Source organism: Delphinus delphis, chromosome 6, assembly GCF_949987515.2.
Source record: "Delphinus delphis chromosome 6, mDelDel1.2, whole genome shotgun sequence".
Lineage (NCBI taxonomy): Eukaryota > Metazoa > Chordata > Mammalia > Artiodactyla > Delphinidae > Delphinus > Delphinus delphis.
The window spans coordinates 7560336-7579191 of NC_082688.1; the positions used below are offsets into that span (position 1 = coordinate 7560336).

The following is an 18856-nucleotide window of genomic DNA, read 5'->3' on the forward strand; positions in this document are numbered from 1 at the left end:
GTGTGTGTGTGTGTGTGTGTGTGTGTGTGTGTGTGACATTATTAGAACTGTGTTTTAAAATATCCTTCCAAAAAAAATAAATAAAAAATAAAATAAAATAAAATCTCCTTCCTGGGACTTCCCTAGTGGTCCAGTGGTTAAGACTCTGTGCTACCACTACAGGGGGCGCGGTTTCAATCCCTGGTCGGGGAATTAAGATCCTGCATACTGTGAGGCGTGGCATATAAATAAATACATACATACATAAACATATTAAAAAATATCTGGGCTTCCCTGGTGGTGCAGTGGTTAAGAATCTGCCTGTCAACGCAGGGGACATGGGTTCGAGCCCTGGTCTGAGATCCCACATGTGTCAGAGCAACTAAGCCCGTGCGCCACAACTACTGAGCCCATGCGCCACAACTACTGAAGCCTGCGCACCTAGAGCCCATGCTCCACAACAAGAGAAGCCACTGCAGTGAGAAGCCCACGCACCGCAATGAACAGTAGCCCCCGCTCACCACAACTAGAGAAAGCCCGCTCGCAGCAACGAAAATAAACAAATAAATAAATAAATAAATGTATTTAAAAAAAAAAAAAAACCTTCCTGGCTGCAGTGTGGAGAACGTTTGAGGGGAACAGGGAAAGAGACAGGGAGACCACTGCAGCCTGTTACAAAAGCCCAGGGCACAAAAGGGGTGAAGTGGATCTCCCAGGGCATCTAAACCACACTTCCAAAATCGAACCAAGCATTAGTAGAGAAGGTGGGGTAGCCTGGTGGTTAAGGGTGGATATAAGGATGTAGTCATCACTAAGAGCTGGGAGTTCAACTGCCGGCTTTACATCCAGGTCCCACCACTTCCTACTGTGTCTTTGGTTAAGTCCCTAACGTCTTTGTGTCTCAGTTTCCTCATCTGTAAAATGAAGACAGTAACAGCCCCCATAGGGTTGCAGTCAGAACTAAGTGAGTTCTTGGCACAGTGCCTCACATCCTAAAACGGGCTCCCCCTGTTCCCCATCTCAAGGATACCACTGCCATCCACGGAAACACCCCAGCAAGACACCTTGGGCATTGTTCTTAATTCTCTTCCACACCCAGACAGTCACCACATTTGGACTTGTCTCCTTGCTAAGCTGATTTTGCAACCCCACGTTCTTCCGTTCTTCCACCACTGCCATCCCCATCACCTCTCACCTGCACCTACTTCTCTGGCCTGCCTGCCTCCCACTCCCTCCCTCTGGCCTTGGCTTCCTTGTATAATTCGACTCCACAGACATCCCTGAGCACCTTCCGTGTATCAGGCACGGTTCCAGGTCACTGGCAAAATGAGGGCAAATGAGACAGCCCTGGTCCTCGAAAAGCACAGAAGAATCCTGTGGTAAATGGAAAGGCCCCAGTGGAAACTGTGAAACTCAGTCTCCCCAATCTGTAAAGAAGGTTTTGGGGCCAAATGATCTCTTAAGGTCTTTTCAGCAAAAATATTCTAGGGAATTCCCTGGCGGTCCAGTGGTTAGGAGTCTGCACTTTCACTGCGAAGGGCCTGGGTTCGATCCCTGGTTGGGGAACTAAGATCCCACAAGCAGCACAGTGAGGTATTAAAACACACACACACACACATATTCTAAGATATTTCCACCGGCTCCTCCAAGGGCTGAGCTCTAGAAACCTTGCCTGATTCATCCTAGAGCCTTAGCTCATAATAAAGAGCTTCATACATTGTAGAGATCTGGTAGGTGCTTGCTGAATGAGTTAATGAATGAATGCATGAGCAAACACATATCAATCCCCTGCTCAAAGCCATTTAATGTCTTCTCTTTGCTGACAAGGTAAAGGCCTCTGAATTTAGCCCACCTCTATGAGTTGAATATCCTCTAACCCTGTGAACCGCTGCCTTCTGAGGCTGGAATGGGAAAGCTAAGGAGCTTTTGAAAAGCTTCAACAATTTGACAAACATTCACTGAGCACCTATTAAGTGCCAGGTCCAATGCTGGTGCTGGGAACACAATGGTGAACAAAACCAAGGGGTCCCTGCCTTCCTAGGGCTGATGTTTTGGAAAAGACACAGATGTGAAAATAGACTACACAGTGCAATCAGTAGCATGAAGGGGGAACACGGGGGCCTGCGGGAGCTGGAGGACGGCCCTGTCCAGCCCTGGGGTTAGGCAAGCCTTCCCAGAGGAAGTCACATCGAAGCCCAAGTCCCAAGGAATTGTGGGACGTGGAGGTGGGCAGGAGAGGGCATGTAGGGAGGCCAGAGGAGTGGGAACCCTTCCCACATTTCAACAGGCAGGGGGGCCTCCAGCTTCTCCTGGCAAAGCCCCAGAGACTGGGAGCTCACTTCTCGGTAAGTCAGCCCACTCTGAATGCCTGGCTCTCATTCTTAGAAAGTCCTTTCTCCTGACCCCAAGCCTACCCTACTCAACCTCCTAATTAGTAACAATAACAGTTTAACATGTTATACTCATTCAGCGAGTACTGACCCCCACTCTGCCTCTGCCAGGAGCTTCACATGCATGACCTGATTGATGCCTCACAGGGGCTACTATTAGCGCCATTTTTCAAATGTGAAAACTGAGGCTGAGAACCGGTGACTTGTTCACGGACCCCTACGTGTCAGGCCTCGACCCCAGGTTGTTGCGCCTTCAGGATCCCTGACCCTCGCTGCGTCCTGTTGGGCTTGGCTCACCCAAATGCCTTCCCCTGGGATCCACGCAGAAGAGGGGCTTGGGCCCCAACCCTGTCCCTCCAGCAGGCCGGCTAGCCGGGTGTTGGTCTCCATCCCCTCTGAAGCTCCTAGGGAGACAATGGCGGGGTCTGCAGGGGAGACGAGGGCGCGGGGGCCCCCCTGCCCGCTGCCCTTTGTCTCCCCGCCTGCTCCCCTCGTGCGCCCCGGGAGGCTGGGAGGCGCCTCTTGCAGGCTTCCACCTCCCATTCTTGTGCTAATTGGGTGTCAAGCTGAGATCAGTGAGAAAGAAATCCTCCCCGGCTCGGGTTAAACTGCCGCCAAAGATGAGGGCTGAGCCCAGAATATCATTAGGCTGGGAGGAAGCAGGGCCCCCTCCTCCAGGGGAGGGCTGGCCACGCATTCAGGCCCCTTTGAAAGTCACTCGGTCGCCCCTTCCCTTGCCGCCAGCGCCTCAATAGGCCCCTCAGAGGTATTTAACCTTCTTCCCAGGGATTGAAAGTGATACACCAAGCACTGGCCTGGGCAGCCACTCGCCTGTCTAAGGGTGGTAGGACCTCTGGGACGCTCAAGGCAGGCCCCTTCCAGCCTCCCCGGCCCAGCCTGCAGATGGGAACACTGAGGCTCTGGGAAGGGGGCTTGCATCCCAGCACTGCTATTCACAGGCCCTGTGGTCTGTGGAGAGACTTAGCTTCTCTGAGCCTCAGATTCCTCATCTGTGGAGTGCGGGTAAAAATTGTAGCTGCTCTGTGTGACGGATTTAATGAAATAACGCACATCAAGTGCTTGGCCTCACGTCCTGCACATAGGAAGTGCTCCACACGTGGTGGCTGTCAGCAAGTCGAAGGCAATGGGTTTGGCCTGATACAAGGATTTCCTAGCTGAGCCCCCAGTCCTCAAGTGTGCAAGAAACGCCCACAAAGGATTCACTCTGCATACCTTGCCTCAACTCTCCCCCCAGTCCCACCGCTGCAGCCTCACTGCCCTTCTTTCATCTGCCCTGCTCGCCCTTCCCTGCCCTTCACCTCCAGGCCTTTATGTGTTGTGGCTCCTTCTGTCTGGGCCATTCTTCCCTCTCCTATTCTTGGATGACTCTTCCGTGAAAAGCCTCTCTGACCATGAAACGCGACTTCCTCACCTCCCCCACACGCCGAGCAGGGCTCTGGGTTAGGGTGCAGCTAAGCACACACCCTTTGCTTCTTGACTGGCTAGGACCCTCTCCTCTGCCCCAGATAGTGGGCTCCCTGAGGGCAGATCTGACCATGCCCCGCCCCCCTGCACAGAGTAGGGCTTTAGCATCTGCTCCGTTGATGGACTTACACAGTGCTTTGTAAACTGTGAAGTGCTATGTAAATGTCAGGAAATGCCCAGTAAACAGTAGCTATCCTTAACTTCACAAGCAGGTATTGAGCACCGACTGCAGGCCCGGGGGGTGGGGGGTGGCGGGGGATGACTCACGCAGCCATGGTTTGGGATAACCAAAGGCAGACAGGAGAGCTGCAAGGCCCAGGGGCCCACCAGCCCCGTCCCTTCATGGAGGGGCTGGGGGCGGCTGCTGGTGCAGAAGTGGGAAACGGGCCTAGTCTGGGGTCTTAACACCTCAACACTGCTCCTTTTTTCTTTTAACTACCACGTACTGCACAGCTATCAGCATGAGACCCCGTGCTGAGAGATTTCCAAGCACGATCTCATTACACGTTCACAATCGTCCCGAGGTAGGGATTCCTAGACCACCATTTATGGGAGAGGAAACTGAGGCCTAGCCTGGCAAATGGACTTGAACTCAGGCCTGACCGGCTCCTCAGCAGGAGCTTTTAACCACCACTCCTTACTGCCTCTGGGTGACTGTGTTCAACCAGGGGAAAGGAACAGGGACCACTGGGGGGCTCCTTCCCGTCGGAGAGCAGTCATTGCTGCGGGTTAAAGACACAAAGCTTCACTGTCAGCCAAGTCCAGCCCCTTGGGAGCCTGATCAAAGGCCCACCACAGAGTCCTCTGGGATGAGTACCGCTGGGGGTGAAGTGGGGACTTGCACTCCCTCCTTCCAGCTTCCCTTGGCTGAGCGCCAAAGGCTGGACTGGATTCTGCAGGACCCGTGCGTCCTCTGCTGGTCACACTAGGGCACTGCAGCCATGCCTGCCACTCCCAAACCCCACCCGCATCAGCCTCGCTCTCCAGGGGCCAACTCCAGCGCTGCCTCCCTCTTCTCCCAAGAGTGGCACCAGACTCCACTATCTTTCAAAGGTCACTCCCCCAGGAGGCACCCCAGATTTCTCACCCTGGTCACCCACCACCCAGTCAGCTGCTGGCCTGGGGTGTGGCTCACAGTTGGCTCCACAAGCATGCGTGGAATGGAAGCTCATCTGGCTTTCCTGTTGCCTTCTGCACCAAGGAGCAGCGGGAAGGGCAAGGGGCTGGGGCTGGCATTCCAGTCCCCACTACTTGCTGTGTGACCTCAGTCAAGTGACAGACGGTGCTGAGGGTTAAATAGTGAAGATGACGCCCTGGGGCACACACGCTGCCTGCTGCCCTGGCTTGGGGTGGACCCCCTTTCCATTGGGCTGTGCACATTTCCAGCCTGCGTGCGACTCCAGGGGTTGGGCCCTAGGGGACAGCTGGCCCTCCGCTGGCACTGCTGACAGCTCTGCAAACACTGTTCCAGGAAGCTTTCCTAGACTCTACCCAGCCGGTTAGGCAGCCCTGCTCTGCCTTGCACAGCCCCCCTGCCAAACCCCCTGGGAAAATGCACCCCTGGCAGAAGGAACAGCATGGGCAAGGGTCTGGAGATGGGACCCTGTGCTGGGTTAGGGTTCCCTCCCTCAGCGGCTCTGAACAGCCCTTTCCTCATACTGGCTCCCTTTAGCTCTCTGAATCCTAACTGATCATTCCCTTGTCACAGAGACGACAAAGTCACTTGCCCAACGCGCAAGCTCGTGACACAGCTGGTTTAGACTCTCAAGATCATGCTGTTAAAACACCCTGCCAGGCTCAGGTGGGAACTGCCCCCCATCTAAGATAACCTGCTATATCCCTCAGTCCAAATGAACGAATGAATGGAGGAGTGAATGGGGCAGAAGCTGGGGCCTGAGCAGGATGGGGTGAGCTCAGGTGGCATCACACGGGCAGGGGGAGGAAGGCAGAGTTTATTGGCCCCTGAGCGCCCCCCACCCCTTCTCCCTTCATAGCCAGGCCAGGACGGAGACGGAGGAGGGGACAAGGACAGACCCACAAAGACAGAGAGGCCCTGCCTGAGGGACAGCCAGGCAGGCACCCAGAGAGAGGGGGATGAGACGGGTGCCCCGTCCAGGCTGCCTGCTACAGGTCCAGGCTGCCTGCTACAGGTCAGTCCCTCTCCTGCCCTCCTAGAGGCACCGGCAGGGCTGAGGACGCTTGAGTGGCTCCAGGGCCTGGATCCTATTTGGACACCTGATCAACGGCCACTGCTGCCCCCGCCCACTCTGCTGGCTTCCTGGGTCTGGGGGCTTCTGCCCTGGTCCCGTTTACAAGCTGCCTGTTCTCTGGAGAGTGCTTGGTGGCCCTCCACCTCCCCTGTCCTGCCCTAAGACATCATCCCGAGGGGCCCAGTCTCAGTCTCAGCCTGGGGCCCAGAGGCCCCCTGAAGACACAACATGGAGATGAGGCTTTCACAGAAAGCCTCGGGGGGAGGGGGAGGCAGCAGTGAGTCCCTTGGCAGTTTTGAGGGGTGGGGGTCGGCACCTCGGGGTTGTGAGGCCAGGCCCTTCTTGCTTTGGTCTGGCTTTGCCCAGGAACCCTCTGGGGTGGGAGCTGGTGCTCTGGGTCCAGCATCCGGTGGCCCTCAGAGGGACTCGGGGCAAATCACAGCTTCTCCTCGCCTGCCTGGATGCGAGTGTAGGCCTCTCGGTCCAGAGGGACATAGCGGCCCTTCCGGACATCCAGGTAGAACAGTGGGTCTTTCACAACTGTTAGGTCAAAGCCCTCCTTCCGCAGGTCTGTCTTCTGTAGCTTGAAGGTCCCTGAGGGAGGGAGAAGACAAGGGGGAAGAAGGGTCAGAAGGGTGTAGGGCAGGGGCCCGAGCTCTCAGAACCCGCCCTCCCGCCAGGGTTGAGGAAGGGAGAGGAGGGCTGCAGAGGACACCGGAAAGGGGAGGCATGGGAGGAGGGGCACCGCCCTCTACAGTTTGCAAAGGCTCCATCCATTACATTATGTATCACTCCTCAGAGCAGCCCTGGCAAAGGGGAAGGGGCCGAGTTCCCCACGCCTTTTTGCAGACAGGGAAACGGAGACCTGAAGAAGACAAGCTGTTCTTTCAGGGCCACATGCTGAGTGACAGCAGAGTGAGGACCAGACCGCAGGTCTTCCCTGATGGCTCCCCCTCATCTGAGCACCTCCCAGGTACAGGCGTGATCTCATGCAATCTGCACATCAACCCCAGGGGCAGGTGCACAACCATATTCTATGGATTCTAAGATGCACAAGATTTCAGATTTCAACATCTCTGAAATAGCTCAATTCGTGTTTTTTCCCCTTAATAGTATGTAATATAAATTATGCATCTTTCAATCAACAGTCTTAGCCCCTCTATATAGATGAGAAGACTGACGCTCAGAGGCACATATCTGAGCCAACGTCACACAGCTCGTAGGCAATGGAGCTGGGATTTGAACCCAGGTGTGACAGATGCCAGAAATGGCTACAGCTTCTCCCCAGGTACTCCTCTGCCGCGTGGACTGGCCACTTCTCCCAGCAAGAGATGGAGTCTTTCTCAACGGCTGCTTGAATCCAGACTGGCCTTACAACTGGCTCTGACTCACAGAATGCGGAAGAGGCCATGTTGTGGGTGGTCTAGGCCTCAAGGGGCCTTGCAGCTTCCATCCCCACCCTCTCGGGGTGCCCTGAGACCAGTCTAGCCTCTGAAGGAGGAGAAACCACATGGAACAGAGCAGAACCACCCCAGGAAGGGCCGCTTAGACGGGCGCTAAGTGGGTAGTCACTGGCCATATGTGGCTACGCAAATTTAATGAAAATGAAACGAAATTTAAAATTCAGTTTCCGCGTCACACTGGTCCCACTTCAAGCGCTCGGGGCTGGTAGCTGCCGTGACGGAGAGCGCAGAGCGCAGCTAGAGCGCACTGCCATCACCACCGTTCTGTGGACATCACTGCAGAGCCAACCAGCCGGAAGCCCCACGTGAGGGTGGCCCTCTTACACCCGATGGCACTATTTGACCCTAGATGGGGCCAACAGAAGAACACTCAGCTGGACTTAACCCCAAACTGCTGACCCACAAATTGTGAGCAAATAAAATGGCCGTTCTGAGCCCTAAGTAAGTTTGGAGGCAGCCAGGACTGAGGAGAGTGGAGGGGAGGTCGGGGCATGAGCCTCAGAGCTTCCTGCCCAGAGAAGCTCCCGAGAGGACCGACAGACAGAAGGAGGGCACCACCCCGCCGTGTGCCGGTGGACCCACCACTCGCCCCTCCCCCGGGCCACCTGCAGCCTCCCCCAGCCTCCACACAGGACAGGAATCTGACCAGGTCACTACCTTGCTCAAACACTTCTGTGGCTCCCTACTGCCCCCGGTATAGTCCAAGCCCCCCTCCCCGGCCCACAAGGCCCCTGCTGCCCTTGCCATCCCACCTCACGCCGCTGCCCACCCCTCACTGCTCCAGCTTCGGGGGCCTCCTTTCATTCCTCTAGCAGCCAAGTGCCTCCCTGCCTTAGGGACTCCACAGTGGCTGTTCCCAGAGCCCGGAAGGCCTCCCACCCCCACGAAGTCCTCCCTCCCTCCCTCCCTCTCACTCTCAGGTCTCCGCTGAAACCGCACCTCCTCAGGGGAGCCTCCCAGTCACCCCCAACCCCCTCATTCACTTTCCTGTCAGTTTGATCTGCATTCCATTCTTTATCTTTGGAATTCCTCATCCTGTGGCTGCCTCCCCTGCTGCTCTAGAAGCTCCCAGAAGGCACAGGTCCTGCCGGAATTTGTCACCTGTACCCCCAGGGCCTAGCACAGTGCCTGGAGCAGACTAGACACTCGGCCGGTATTTGTTCTCAGCTGTCCCACTGAGAATGGGTGCCCCTCTCTCCCTGAAGTCTGGGTCTGCCCACAGGTAGGTCAGGTTACCAACCACTTGGCAAGGCTGTGGGTGAAGGCAAAACGACAGGCACCCCGGCCTCTCAGAAGGACCCAGGAAGGGGCCTTGGCCTGGCACCTGCGAGTTGGAGCTGGGGTCGGGGGTGGGGACCGACCTGTTTTGTGCAGCTCAGGCAGGAAGCGCAGGAAGATGGGGCGGGCGTACAGGGGCAGCTCCTTCTCCAGGAGCTGGGCTAAGCGCTCCAGGTCACAGCTGCCAGAGGGGTTGGCCACAGCGGCCATGCCGGCCCGGCCCTCGGTTCCTGGGGGTGGCAGAGTGGGCAGTGAGCGGCTGGCGATGGCCCCTGCGGCCCCTCCGCACACACGCCGGCACCTCCCGCCTCCCCGGGTACCTGGCACCTCGACGCCATACACGGCCACGTCGGCCATGGCCAGCAGGCGGCTGAGCGCGCCCTCCACCTCCGTGGTGGACACGTTCTCGCCTTTCCAGCGGAAGGTGTCCCCCGTGCGGTCCCGAAAGTACAGGTAGCCCAGCTCGTCCATCACCAGCACGTCGCCTAGAGGGGAGCTGGGTGAGCTGGGTCCCGGGGGTTCCCGGGGAGGTGCTCTCGGAGGGTGGCGAAAGGCCCCTCCCCCCCCACCCGAGGGGCGGCAAAGGCCTAGGGAGAGGTGCCCACCCACCGGTGAGGTAGGCCTGGTCCCCCTTCTTGAAGACATCCTTGGCGATCTTCTTGTTGTTGGCGCCCTGGTTGAGGTAGCCGTCAAAGCGCCGCAGGGGGTCCTGCTGGACGATGGCGCCCACCAGCTGGCCCGGCTCACCTGTGGGCAGGGGAGGTGGGGTCAGACCTGCCCTGGGGTCTCTTTCACACTGAGTGCACCCTGCAGCTGTCCACAGAAACGCCCACTTCTCCCCCGCCCCACCCGGGGAGCCCCGAGGGCAGGGAGCGTCTTGGTAAAGTCTGGTCACTGAACAGATGGATGGAAAGTCGAACAAACAAATGACAGGGTGGTCAAGCCCTACACGGACGGCCTAACCAGAGCCGGCACTCCCAGGGCCCTGGCTCTGCTTAAAGAGCTGTACCACATGGACTCCTCAGGACAACCACGTGCAGGTGAGGGACTCAGGCACAGAGCTGGGGGGCTGAGGCGGCCTGGGCCCAGGGTCCACAACACGAAAGTGCACGAAGGGACTGGGTGGATGGGACGGTGACTGAACGGATGCACGGATGAAGAAATAAATGCCTGGAAGCCCTTAGAGAAGATGACTTCTGGCTGCTGACCAGGATGGGGCTCCCCACCCACCGGCCCCACCCCCCTCCTGAGTCAGCCCCTCCCACTCTCACCCCCCACCGCAACCCTAGGGTAGACCTGGCTGGCATGGAAGGCAAACGCCATCAGGCCCCCGGATCAGCTCCATGGTGTCCTCGTTGACACGAACCAGCCGGATGGGGTACACGAAAGACAGGATGCGGCTGTTGAATCCACAGGCCCCCACCTGCAAAGGCCGAGACTCGGGCCCAGCTGCTCCCACCATGGGCCTGAAACTGGACAGTCTGGGGGCTGCGGGGGGCCTCCAGCACCCACACTCCCACACCGGAACTCTGCTCTCCCCTCTGCCACCCGTGCCTTCCGTGGTCCATCTGCGTCCCCAACCTGGGCCACACCTGGCCGTCGAAGTTGCCCAGGCTGCAGTTGCACTCCGTGGCCCCGTAAAACTCGGCCACCTGGGAAATGTGGAAGCGGCTACAAAAGTTGGTCCAGATGGACTGCCGGAGGCCGTTGCCGAGTGCCATACGCACCCGGTGCCGGTTTTCCGCCTCCCGGGGTGGCTGGTTCAGGAGGTAGCGGCAGAGTTCACCGATGTACTGCACGATCTGGGGATGGACTTGGTGTGAGTCTGGGCCCCTGAGGCTACTCTTACTTCACTGCCCCCCAACCCCCCAAGCCCCTACCCCTACTACCCCAGGGGCCGGCTGTGCAATCCCTTCCCTCCCTGGGCCTCAGTCTTCCCATCTGAACAATGGGAGTGTTGCCCCAAATAAATGGCTGGCTGCCCTCAGCTGTAAGACAGATGTCCCTGGGTAGACCTGGCGGGAGGGTCCCGAGGGGACGGGGATGCTCATCCCCTTCCCCTCTCACTCACTGTGCAGTTGTATTTGATACAATCGTCCCAGAAGCGGGAAGCTGAGAACTTCTTCCGGATCACCACCGTCATGCCATGGAGCAGGCACTGCCCGATTCCCACGATGTTTCCTGAAGGCAGAGGGGTGGGCCTCAGAGGTCAGGTAGACAGGAGACCCTTCCCTCCAGAGCCTCCTCTTGTACAGCCCAATCTCCTCAAAGGCTCTTTCCCTTTCTCTCTCCTGTCCTGTCCCTCCAACACTAACTGGTCGTATCTCTCTCGCCAGTCAGACACCTTCCATGGCTCCCCAGTGCCTATAGGATTGAGTACGCAATCCTTAGACTGTCCTCTGAGGCCTCTGGAGCTGGCCCCAAGCTCCTGCTCCCATACCCGTAACGCTACCATTCAGCCAGGGGGCACTGAGCTAGCCCGCCTAGCTTCTGCACCTCACATCTGCCTGCCTTGGGTGCACCTCCTCCAGGAAGCCTTCCAGGCCATCACTGGGCTCTTCCCTTGAACTGAGCTCCTGCTCCCTGCCTCTCCCCATACTCAATGCCATTTCTTGTATTAAGAGTCAGGATAGGGTCCCATCATTCATCCTGCCCCAAACACACACAGCCAAACCCTAAGCAGCTTGAGAGCAGGAATTACATTTATTCCATCTCTGTCTTTCTAAAAGCTCCTAAGACCAAGCAGCTCCTAAGACTGTGCATACCTGTGGAAGCGACCTGAATGGTCAGACCAGCCCAGGTGCCCTGCGGGACACAGCCACACACACCACTTTTGCTGGTGTGGCCACTTTCATTCAGAGATCAATGCCCACGTCTGTATTTGAACCCAGATTTGACTCCAAAGCTCAAATGTTTCTACTGCAACATGCTGCCTGCCAAGAAGGGTGGGGCTTCCAAGACTCTGGGGGTGCTGGAGGCTGAGTGGACAGGCCTGGAATACCTGCAGAGTGGTAGAGGGGGAGACAGTCGTAGACGATGTCGTCGGGCCGCATGCGGAAGCCGTAGTACACCAGGGCAGCCATGCGGTAATACCTGGGAGGGCAGAGGGCCAAGGGCTCTGTGGGCCGCTGGAAAGGCAGGAGGAGCAGCTCCGAGGCCCCACCATCCCCAGGCCTCCCCCCAGGGCACCTTCCCCTTACCTGCTGTGCACCACGATGGCAGCTTTGGGCAGCCCTGTGGTGCCTGACGTGTAGATGTAGAAGAGCTTATCTGAAGAAAACAGACACAGGAATGGCTGTGAGAGGGGGCAGCACAGGGCTGGGCACAGAGTCAGGCAGGCAGACATCTGTAGGTGTACATCACTCAACACCCACTCCCATCACACCTCCTCCAGAAAGCCTACACTGATGAGCCCAGGCACCACTCTCTGCTCTAATGCCTGCACTGCTTCCTTCAACGAACTTTTTCCGAGCCCTCGCTCTGTGCCAGGCCCGGGGAGACATCAGTGACTAAGATGAGCACAGGCCTTGCCTGGGTGGAGGTGAGAGCCAAGTGGGACAGGAAGATGAGGACACGGGTATTTCCAATACTGAGCGCAGAGTGTTGGGAAGCACAGGGCCTGACAAAGCCCAGCTGCAGTGCTTGACCCAGGCTCCAGGGAGGGGAGGTGGCACCAGGGAGGGCTTCTCGAAGGAGGTGATGCCTACTGCGTGGGGAGGGTTAGCTGCAGGAAGCCGGGTGCAGAAGTAGCTTTTGCACCACTGACCATTTCTGTATTCCCCCACTGCCAGGACCAGGGATTGTCACGTTATGGTTTCTGTGTGAGGTCAGCTCCACCAGGCTGGAGGTTCCAGGAGGTCAGGAATGCCTCTGCACGTTATATAGTAACCATCTCACGTTCTCAGGGCGCGTGCAGTATGTCAGCCCTAGGCTTGGTGCCAGGTTCAACCAGCCAGAGTCCCGCCCTCAAGGAGCTTAAAAAAGCACCCGGCGGACCATATCCACACACGGCAGAGGTTAAACGATAATGACGATGACGGCCAGTTACTGAGCACTTCCGGTCATACCCTAGCTTTCCACTGGACCTTTTCCAACCCTCAAACACAGGTTCTGTTGCCATCCCCAATTTTATGGCTCTGGGAACCGAGGCTCAAAGGGCAGCTCAGGTGTTCAGGGTCATACATGGGAAGCAGTAGAGCTGGGATGTGAACTTGGCCCAGGCTCTGAACCCCCAGGCGATGCAGCAAGCCGCGGGCTGCAGAAGGCGGGCTGGAGTGGGCAGGAAGAGAGGTGAGAGGGCCTGGAAGGCTGCCTAGAAGTCGGGGGAGGCAGCCCAGAGCAGGGAGGGGATCACAGACCAACAGGGGCCTGCGCTGAACGGTGGTGGGTGACCATGCAAAGGGTCTCGCCCCTGGTCCAAGCGCAGCCCAAACTCAGGCGAGGCAGGCTCCTGGGTTCCACGTGATCCTGCGCGAGTCAGGCGTCAACGAAGGCTGTTCAAGAACTGCGTTCTGTGTGCCTGGCACTTTCACACACATCAGCTCATGCAGCCTTCGTAGTAAGCCCAGGATCACTGTCCTCATTTTCCCGGATGGAAAAGGGAGGTGACATGACTCACTCCAGGTCACGCAGCAAGTTTACAGAAGAACCCAGGCCTTGAGGCCACTGCTCTGTCCCTGGCCATCTTAGAACCCCCCGTGGGGGTGAGGGGCCCACCTACGAAGCCCTTGTTGGGGCGGCTGGGCAGGTGCTTGGGGGCATCTTCTAGCAGGGGGTCCAGGTGCTCCGTGCCGGCGGGCACTGCGCTGGCCTCCCAGGGACCGGTGCAGAAGAGGCTGATGGAGGGGTCCAGGCTGGCACAGATCTCAAGGACAGCTGTGGGGGAAACAAGGCAGATCAGCAGGCAGGCCAGGACACCCCGTGTTCCCAGGACCTCTGCTTGTGCCGGGGCTGAGCATGTTGTCAGGGGAGGCTGGCTGGGTAGGGCAGAGACATGGGTGAAGCACCTGGGACCTCGTCGTAAGGAAGATGCTGAGAGGAGCAACGGCTCCCATTAGCTGCTGGCTAACTACACCACGGGCTCTTTACATGCATGCTCCTGTGCACACACCCCAGGAAACAGGTACCAATAACCGCCCATTTTACAGATGAGAAAATTGAGGCTGAGAATGGGAGGGATTCACTCACAGCTAGAATGTGCTGGAGCTGGGACTCAAAGTCAGCTCTATCTCACACCAAGGCTTACTATGGCCCTACCCACTGTACTATGCTAGTCTATGGGGGACTGGTTAGGAGGGAGGAGTGGGGGGTCAGAGGCCGGCAGCCCTCCAGCCTCTTCAGAGGGTGGGAACCTTCTCTCAGGCTCTCCTGTGCACTACACATGTCCAGATACTCACCTGCCCTGAGCGTAGGCCAGTCTGGCCCACACGGCCACAACTCCTCTGGCTTCCTCTTGACTTGTCCAACCCTCTCCCCTCTCCCTGCTGCATCTTTCCTCCTCCCCTTTCAGCATCTTAAGAACCTCTCCTGCCCATTATTCCACAGTCAGAGCAGCATGGGGAGAGAGAACAGGGACACTGTGGTCAAAGCCAGAGATCAAACCCCGGTTCTGTCACTTAACAGCTGTGTGGCTCTGGGTGAGTGCCTCACGCCACTCTGAACCTCAGTCTCCTCATCTGTGAAGCCAAGATGACAATCTCTACCTCACCAGGCTTAGTGGAGATTAGAGCTGCTTTTGTAAAGCCCCAAACTCAGCACGTGGTCAGTGCCCAACGCGGTGGCCAATAAACATAAGCTCTGCAGGAGAGCAGGGAACAGATTCTTGTCCCCATTTTATAGATGAGGCCTAATTAGTCACAAGAACAGTTACCATTATGTCTGAGGGGTCACCTAGCATCGGCCACTGTGTTAATACTTCAGGTGAAGTGTCTCCCTGAAAACAGCAGGAGGCAGGTGCTATGGTGAGGAGACTGAAGCACAGGGTCTCACTCGGGTCTCCAGCCTACCAGGGGCACAGCCCAGGCCATCTGACTCCAGGGCTCATGCCCTTAACCGGTGAGACACACAGACTCTCCCAGGGCTGGAGGTGGGGGGGGGGGGGGTTGTGGCAGTCCCGTGGGACTCCCTGCCTATCCCCTGCCCCTTCGGGGCTCACCTGGGGCCATCTCGCTGCCAAAGATGAGGGCCCGGGCCTGGGAGGAGGTCAGGCAGTGGCGCAGTGCGTCCCGCCGGAGGTTGGTGTTGATGAGCGCCGCCTCCACGCCCAGCTTGGCCATGCCCAGCCACAGGCCCACAAACTCATTGCAGTTCTCCATGAAGAGGGCGACCACGTCGCCCGAAGCCAGGCCCCGTGCCTGCAGGAAGTTGGCCACGCCGCTTGAGTAGTCATCCAGCTGGCAGAAGGTCCAGTGGGTGTCCGTGCCCTCGAAGATCAGGGCCGTCTTGTTCGGGTGGCGCTGGACCGTGGAGGCGAACAAGATGGGCACCGTGCGCCGCTCCCGCAGGTAGCGTCGGACCTTGGCCTTCACCTTCAGGAGCACTAGGCCGCCGCTGGGTGTGGGGTGGGAGAGGGATGAGCAAGGGAGCTGTGACTGCTGGGCTTGGGAGTGGGGGTCCGGAGGCCCTGGTCTGATCACTTGTGACACCCCTTTCCCAGCACCTGTGTGCGGGGCAGCGATACATGCAGCGACTCACTGATGCTGCACGATAACATCAGGGACCCGATAACACCAGGGACCCGGGCGATTACTCCCTCCCCGGTACAGAGGAGGAAACCGGTGCCAGGGCTTGCCCTGGGCTTTACGGGTGGAACGTGGCAGCGCTGACATTTGAACCTCAGTCCTGTCCGGCTCCAGAGTTCAACTCCAAGTACACTCTAAGCTCTGCTCTGAGTCTGCTGCTCTGTTGGGGACTTCCACGACTACAGGGCCCCAAGTCAAAGTCCAAACTCCTCCTCCTGGACCTCCCACACCCCCGTATTGTCCCTCTCCCCGTAACTGCCGCAGTGAAAAAGGACGGGTTTGCGATTTGTCCCATCTCCCTCCCGGTGAGCCCACCAAGGTCCGCCCTGTTCACCATCTTGCCCCCGGGCGCTGCTCAGTGCCAGGCACAGGGTAGATGTTCAATAAGTGTTTGTGGAATCACTTGGCAACATCCTCCTTTCCTGCCCCACCCGTGCCACCTCTGACCCCTGAACTCTCCTGGCCCCCCAGCCTCTGTGCCTTTGCTGATGCCGTGCCCTCTGGCTGGAGTCCCCCGCTCCCACTTCCTTGAGATGACTCTCAAGTACAACTGCTTTTCCTCCAGGAGGCCTCCTCTGATTCCCCAGGGCCCGGGCCTGAAGCCATCTCCCTTTGTTCACGCTCCCACAGCTCTCTGCCGCGACCACCCTTCCTGCAGTGGCCACTCGAAACCTCCTTTTGCAATCAACTCAGACTGACAAATGCCGAGCCACCTGTTCTGGGTGTGGGTCGGGGTGCTGGGCACTGGGATACTACCGTGATTAAGACTGCCAGGGTCTCTGCCCGCATGGCACTGCCAGTTTAGGGATTGACTGTGTCCCCTCCGGTCTCCCTGACCAGTCTAAGCTTGGCCCAGGTCTGGGGCTGCCTCATTCCCCTCCCCACCCCAGGCCCCAGAGTCAGCTCAGCGCTTTTCACAGAGGAGGTAGCAGCAGGTGTTTCTGGTACAGGATATCCCCATGGACCATCCCTGACTTTCTCTGGGAAGCAGATTCTCCCTGACATGATTCAGGGCCTGCTCTAGAACTCAGTGCCCTCTCAGACTCATGCCAACTGGAGGACAGGGCCTCCTCCACAGGGTTCTTCTTCACCCTCTCACAAGTTAGAGCATGTTCTTAGGACTCCTTACAGATGTCTCCTCAACACGCCCGGTGTTTGATGTATGTCCCAGGACCCCAAGTCTGCTCCAGGATAAAGAGCACCAAGTTAAGGAGATTCCCTGGGAGGAGACTTTGACCTTGGCAACGGAGGTACCACATACTATTGCAAGGGGAAGGGTGTGGAACACAGACTGCTCCTTTGGGGCCTGGGTGCCCTGTGTTGGTAGAGACCATAGGGTCTGGCCTGGGGAGATTTGGGGGATTAGGAGCCCAGCATAGTGTAGGAAACCCAGGAAGGGTTGTACCAGGTACTCACAAGACATCACGCCTGACGGTCTTGACGAAGACTCGGACGAAGCGCCAGCCGCCAGACCCCAGGTAGAGGAAGAGCAGGGAGAAGCCGACTTGGGTCCAGGGCAGTTTCAGCACCAGCTTGGAGAACAGCAGCAGTCCCACCAGAGACGCCCCAAGCAGCATTGTGGCCTGTGGGCACAGGGCAGTCAGTGGACCCAAATGCCTGGATCCCCTACCTCCTCGCTTGGGCAACCAGGCCACTATCATCTCAAAGGGTTAACCTGTAGTGAGGCCATATTGAGTAGGGTAGCCGAGGACTGGGTCCCTTTCTGGGGCTGTCGGGAAGGGTCAGGCTAGAGGCATGGGACTTGAGGTGAGGAGTTCCAGGGCTGAGAGTCAGAGGCTGGGTTCTAGCCCCTAAGTCCCATCTCTGCCTATGACTCTCTGAATGACCTTGGGCAAGTCCCTTTCCCACTTCAGTCCTTAGTCTTCCCCTCTGTGCAATGGGTGTAATGAGAATTGCTCTCAGAGGCCCTTCCAACCAAAAGAAGACAGTCCACTCTCCTGACATCCAGGATCCCAACCAAAATGCCTTGAAGCGGGTATGGACTTGAGTGCCTCGGGCTCGACTCCCCACCCAGAGACCTACGGAGTTTCTGTGGATGATCAGGCCAAGCCACAACACCCAAAGGGGCAACTTCTTGAGAAGGGGCCCTGCTCAGTCCCTGCCCATAGGTCCAGGCAGTGCCATGCCTCTGTTGGCCCACAGAGGGCGATGGAGAAAACAGGTGAGAGCCTGGAGGTGCCTGAGAGGTGACCGCACAGAAGGGAAAGGTGATTGAGGGAGAGGAAGAGGGGCTTGAAGTCACCCCCACAAACACACTCAGCAAGCCACTCAGATGAATCTTAGGGGATTGGGGCTTAAGGGGAGAGGAACGGCTGGCAGGGCTGAGATTAGGACTCTTGGACTCTATTCCTGGTGCTTTACAGACTTGCTCAAGGGGCAGCAGATGGGACTGTTTTCCTTCAGGTTCTCCTGTTCCTGGGGAGGGGCTGAAGGTCACGTCTATGAGGTAGCCTGAGATTCTCCAAGCCAGGACGAAGACATGGTCTGGACCACAGGGAACCCTTACACCATCTCTCCCTCCTCCACACGAAAAGCAAAAGCCGGGAGGGGGACGAACCAGCGCCTCCAACTCCAATGCCAAGGGTCTCCAAGGTCCTCAGACCTCTGGACTAACAGAGCCCGCCAGGGCAAAAGACAAGGACCCGTCCCGGAAAGCTGGGGGATGGGACGAGGAGGGAACGGGATGCCCAGATCTCCCGGGCCCCGATCCCGGGTCACTGCGGACCGCCTTGACCCCCAGAAAAGCCAGGGTAGCAGAGCGCCCGGCAAGGAGACAGAGCAGCAGGGCGCGCCCCCCACCCCAGACCGGTACCGCCACCTTCCCCGGACTCGGCCGGGCACATTCTCCCGCCCGGGGACCCATTGTCCTAGCCTGTGCTCACCTGCTGTCGGCCCCGCCGCGGAGCACGCAGTCCAGATGCGGCCCGGCTGCTGTAGCAGAGTGGGGAGCGCGGAGGAGCATCAGCCGCTCCTGGGCGCACAGAGCCGAGTCTCAGCAGCGTTTCCCCGGCTCTGCGCCCTGCACGGCCCAGCAGCTCGGCCGGCCCCGCCCGTCCGCGGGACTCCTCCCCTGCCCGTCTCCCGCCCGCCTCCCGCCCGCCTCCCGCAATCCAAACCGGCTGCGCCGGCCGGCACCGCCGCCTGCCGCGCCTTGCCCAGGGTGAGCACGCCGCAGAGCTGGCAACGCCGCGCAGCCTCCGCGAGCCCTACGCCGCCCGACCCAGCCCGTCCTACGCGCGCGACGGCTCCTGGCGGCGCCCCGCGCGGCACGCTGGGAGTTGTAGTCCGCG

General features: G+C 58.3%; 1 protein-coding gene across 1 annotated transcript; it reads right to left on the minus strand.

Annotated features, from left to right (window-relative positions):
- Window positions 1-5661: 5661 nt before the first annotated feature.
- On the minus strand, window positions 5662-18590 carry SLC27A4 (solute carrier family 27 member 4). The gene is made up of 13 exons (XM_060013292.1): window positions 18449-18590; window positions 16962-17128; window positions 14960-15354; window positions 13522-13680; window positions 12006-12075; window positions 11807-11898; window positions 10877-10986; window positions 10398-10607; window positions 10102-10228; window positions 9415-9552; window positions 9126-9290; window positions 8889-9035; window positions 5662-6658 (listed from the first exon to the last, which is right to left on the minus strand). The coding sequence occupies exons 2-13, from the start codon at window positions 17120-17122 to the stop codon at window positions 6501-6503; spliced, it is 1932 nt and encodes a 643-aa protein (XP_059869275.1). The 5' UTR covers window positions 17123-17128; window positions 18449-18590; the 3' UTR covers window positions 5662-6500.
- Window positions 18591-18856: the final 266 nt, after the last annotated feature.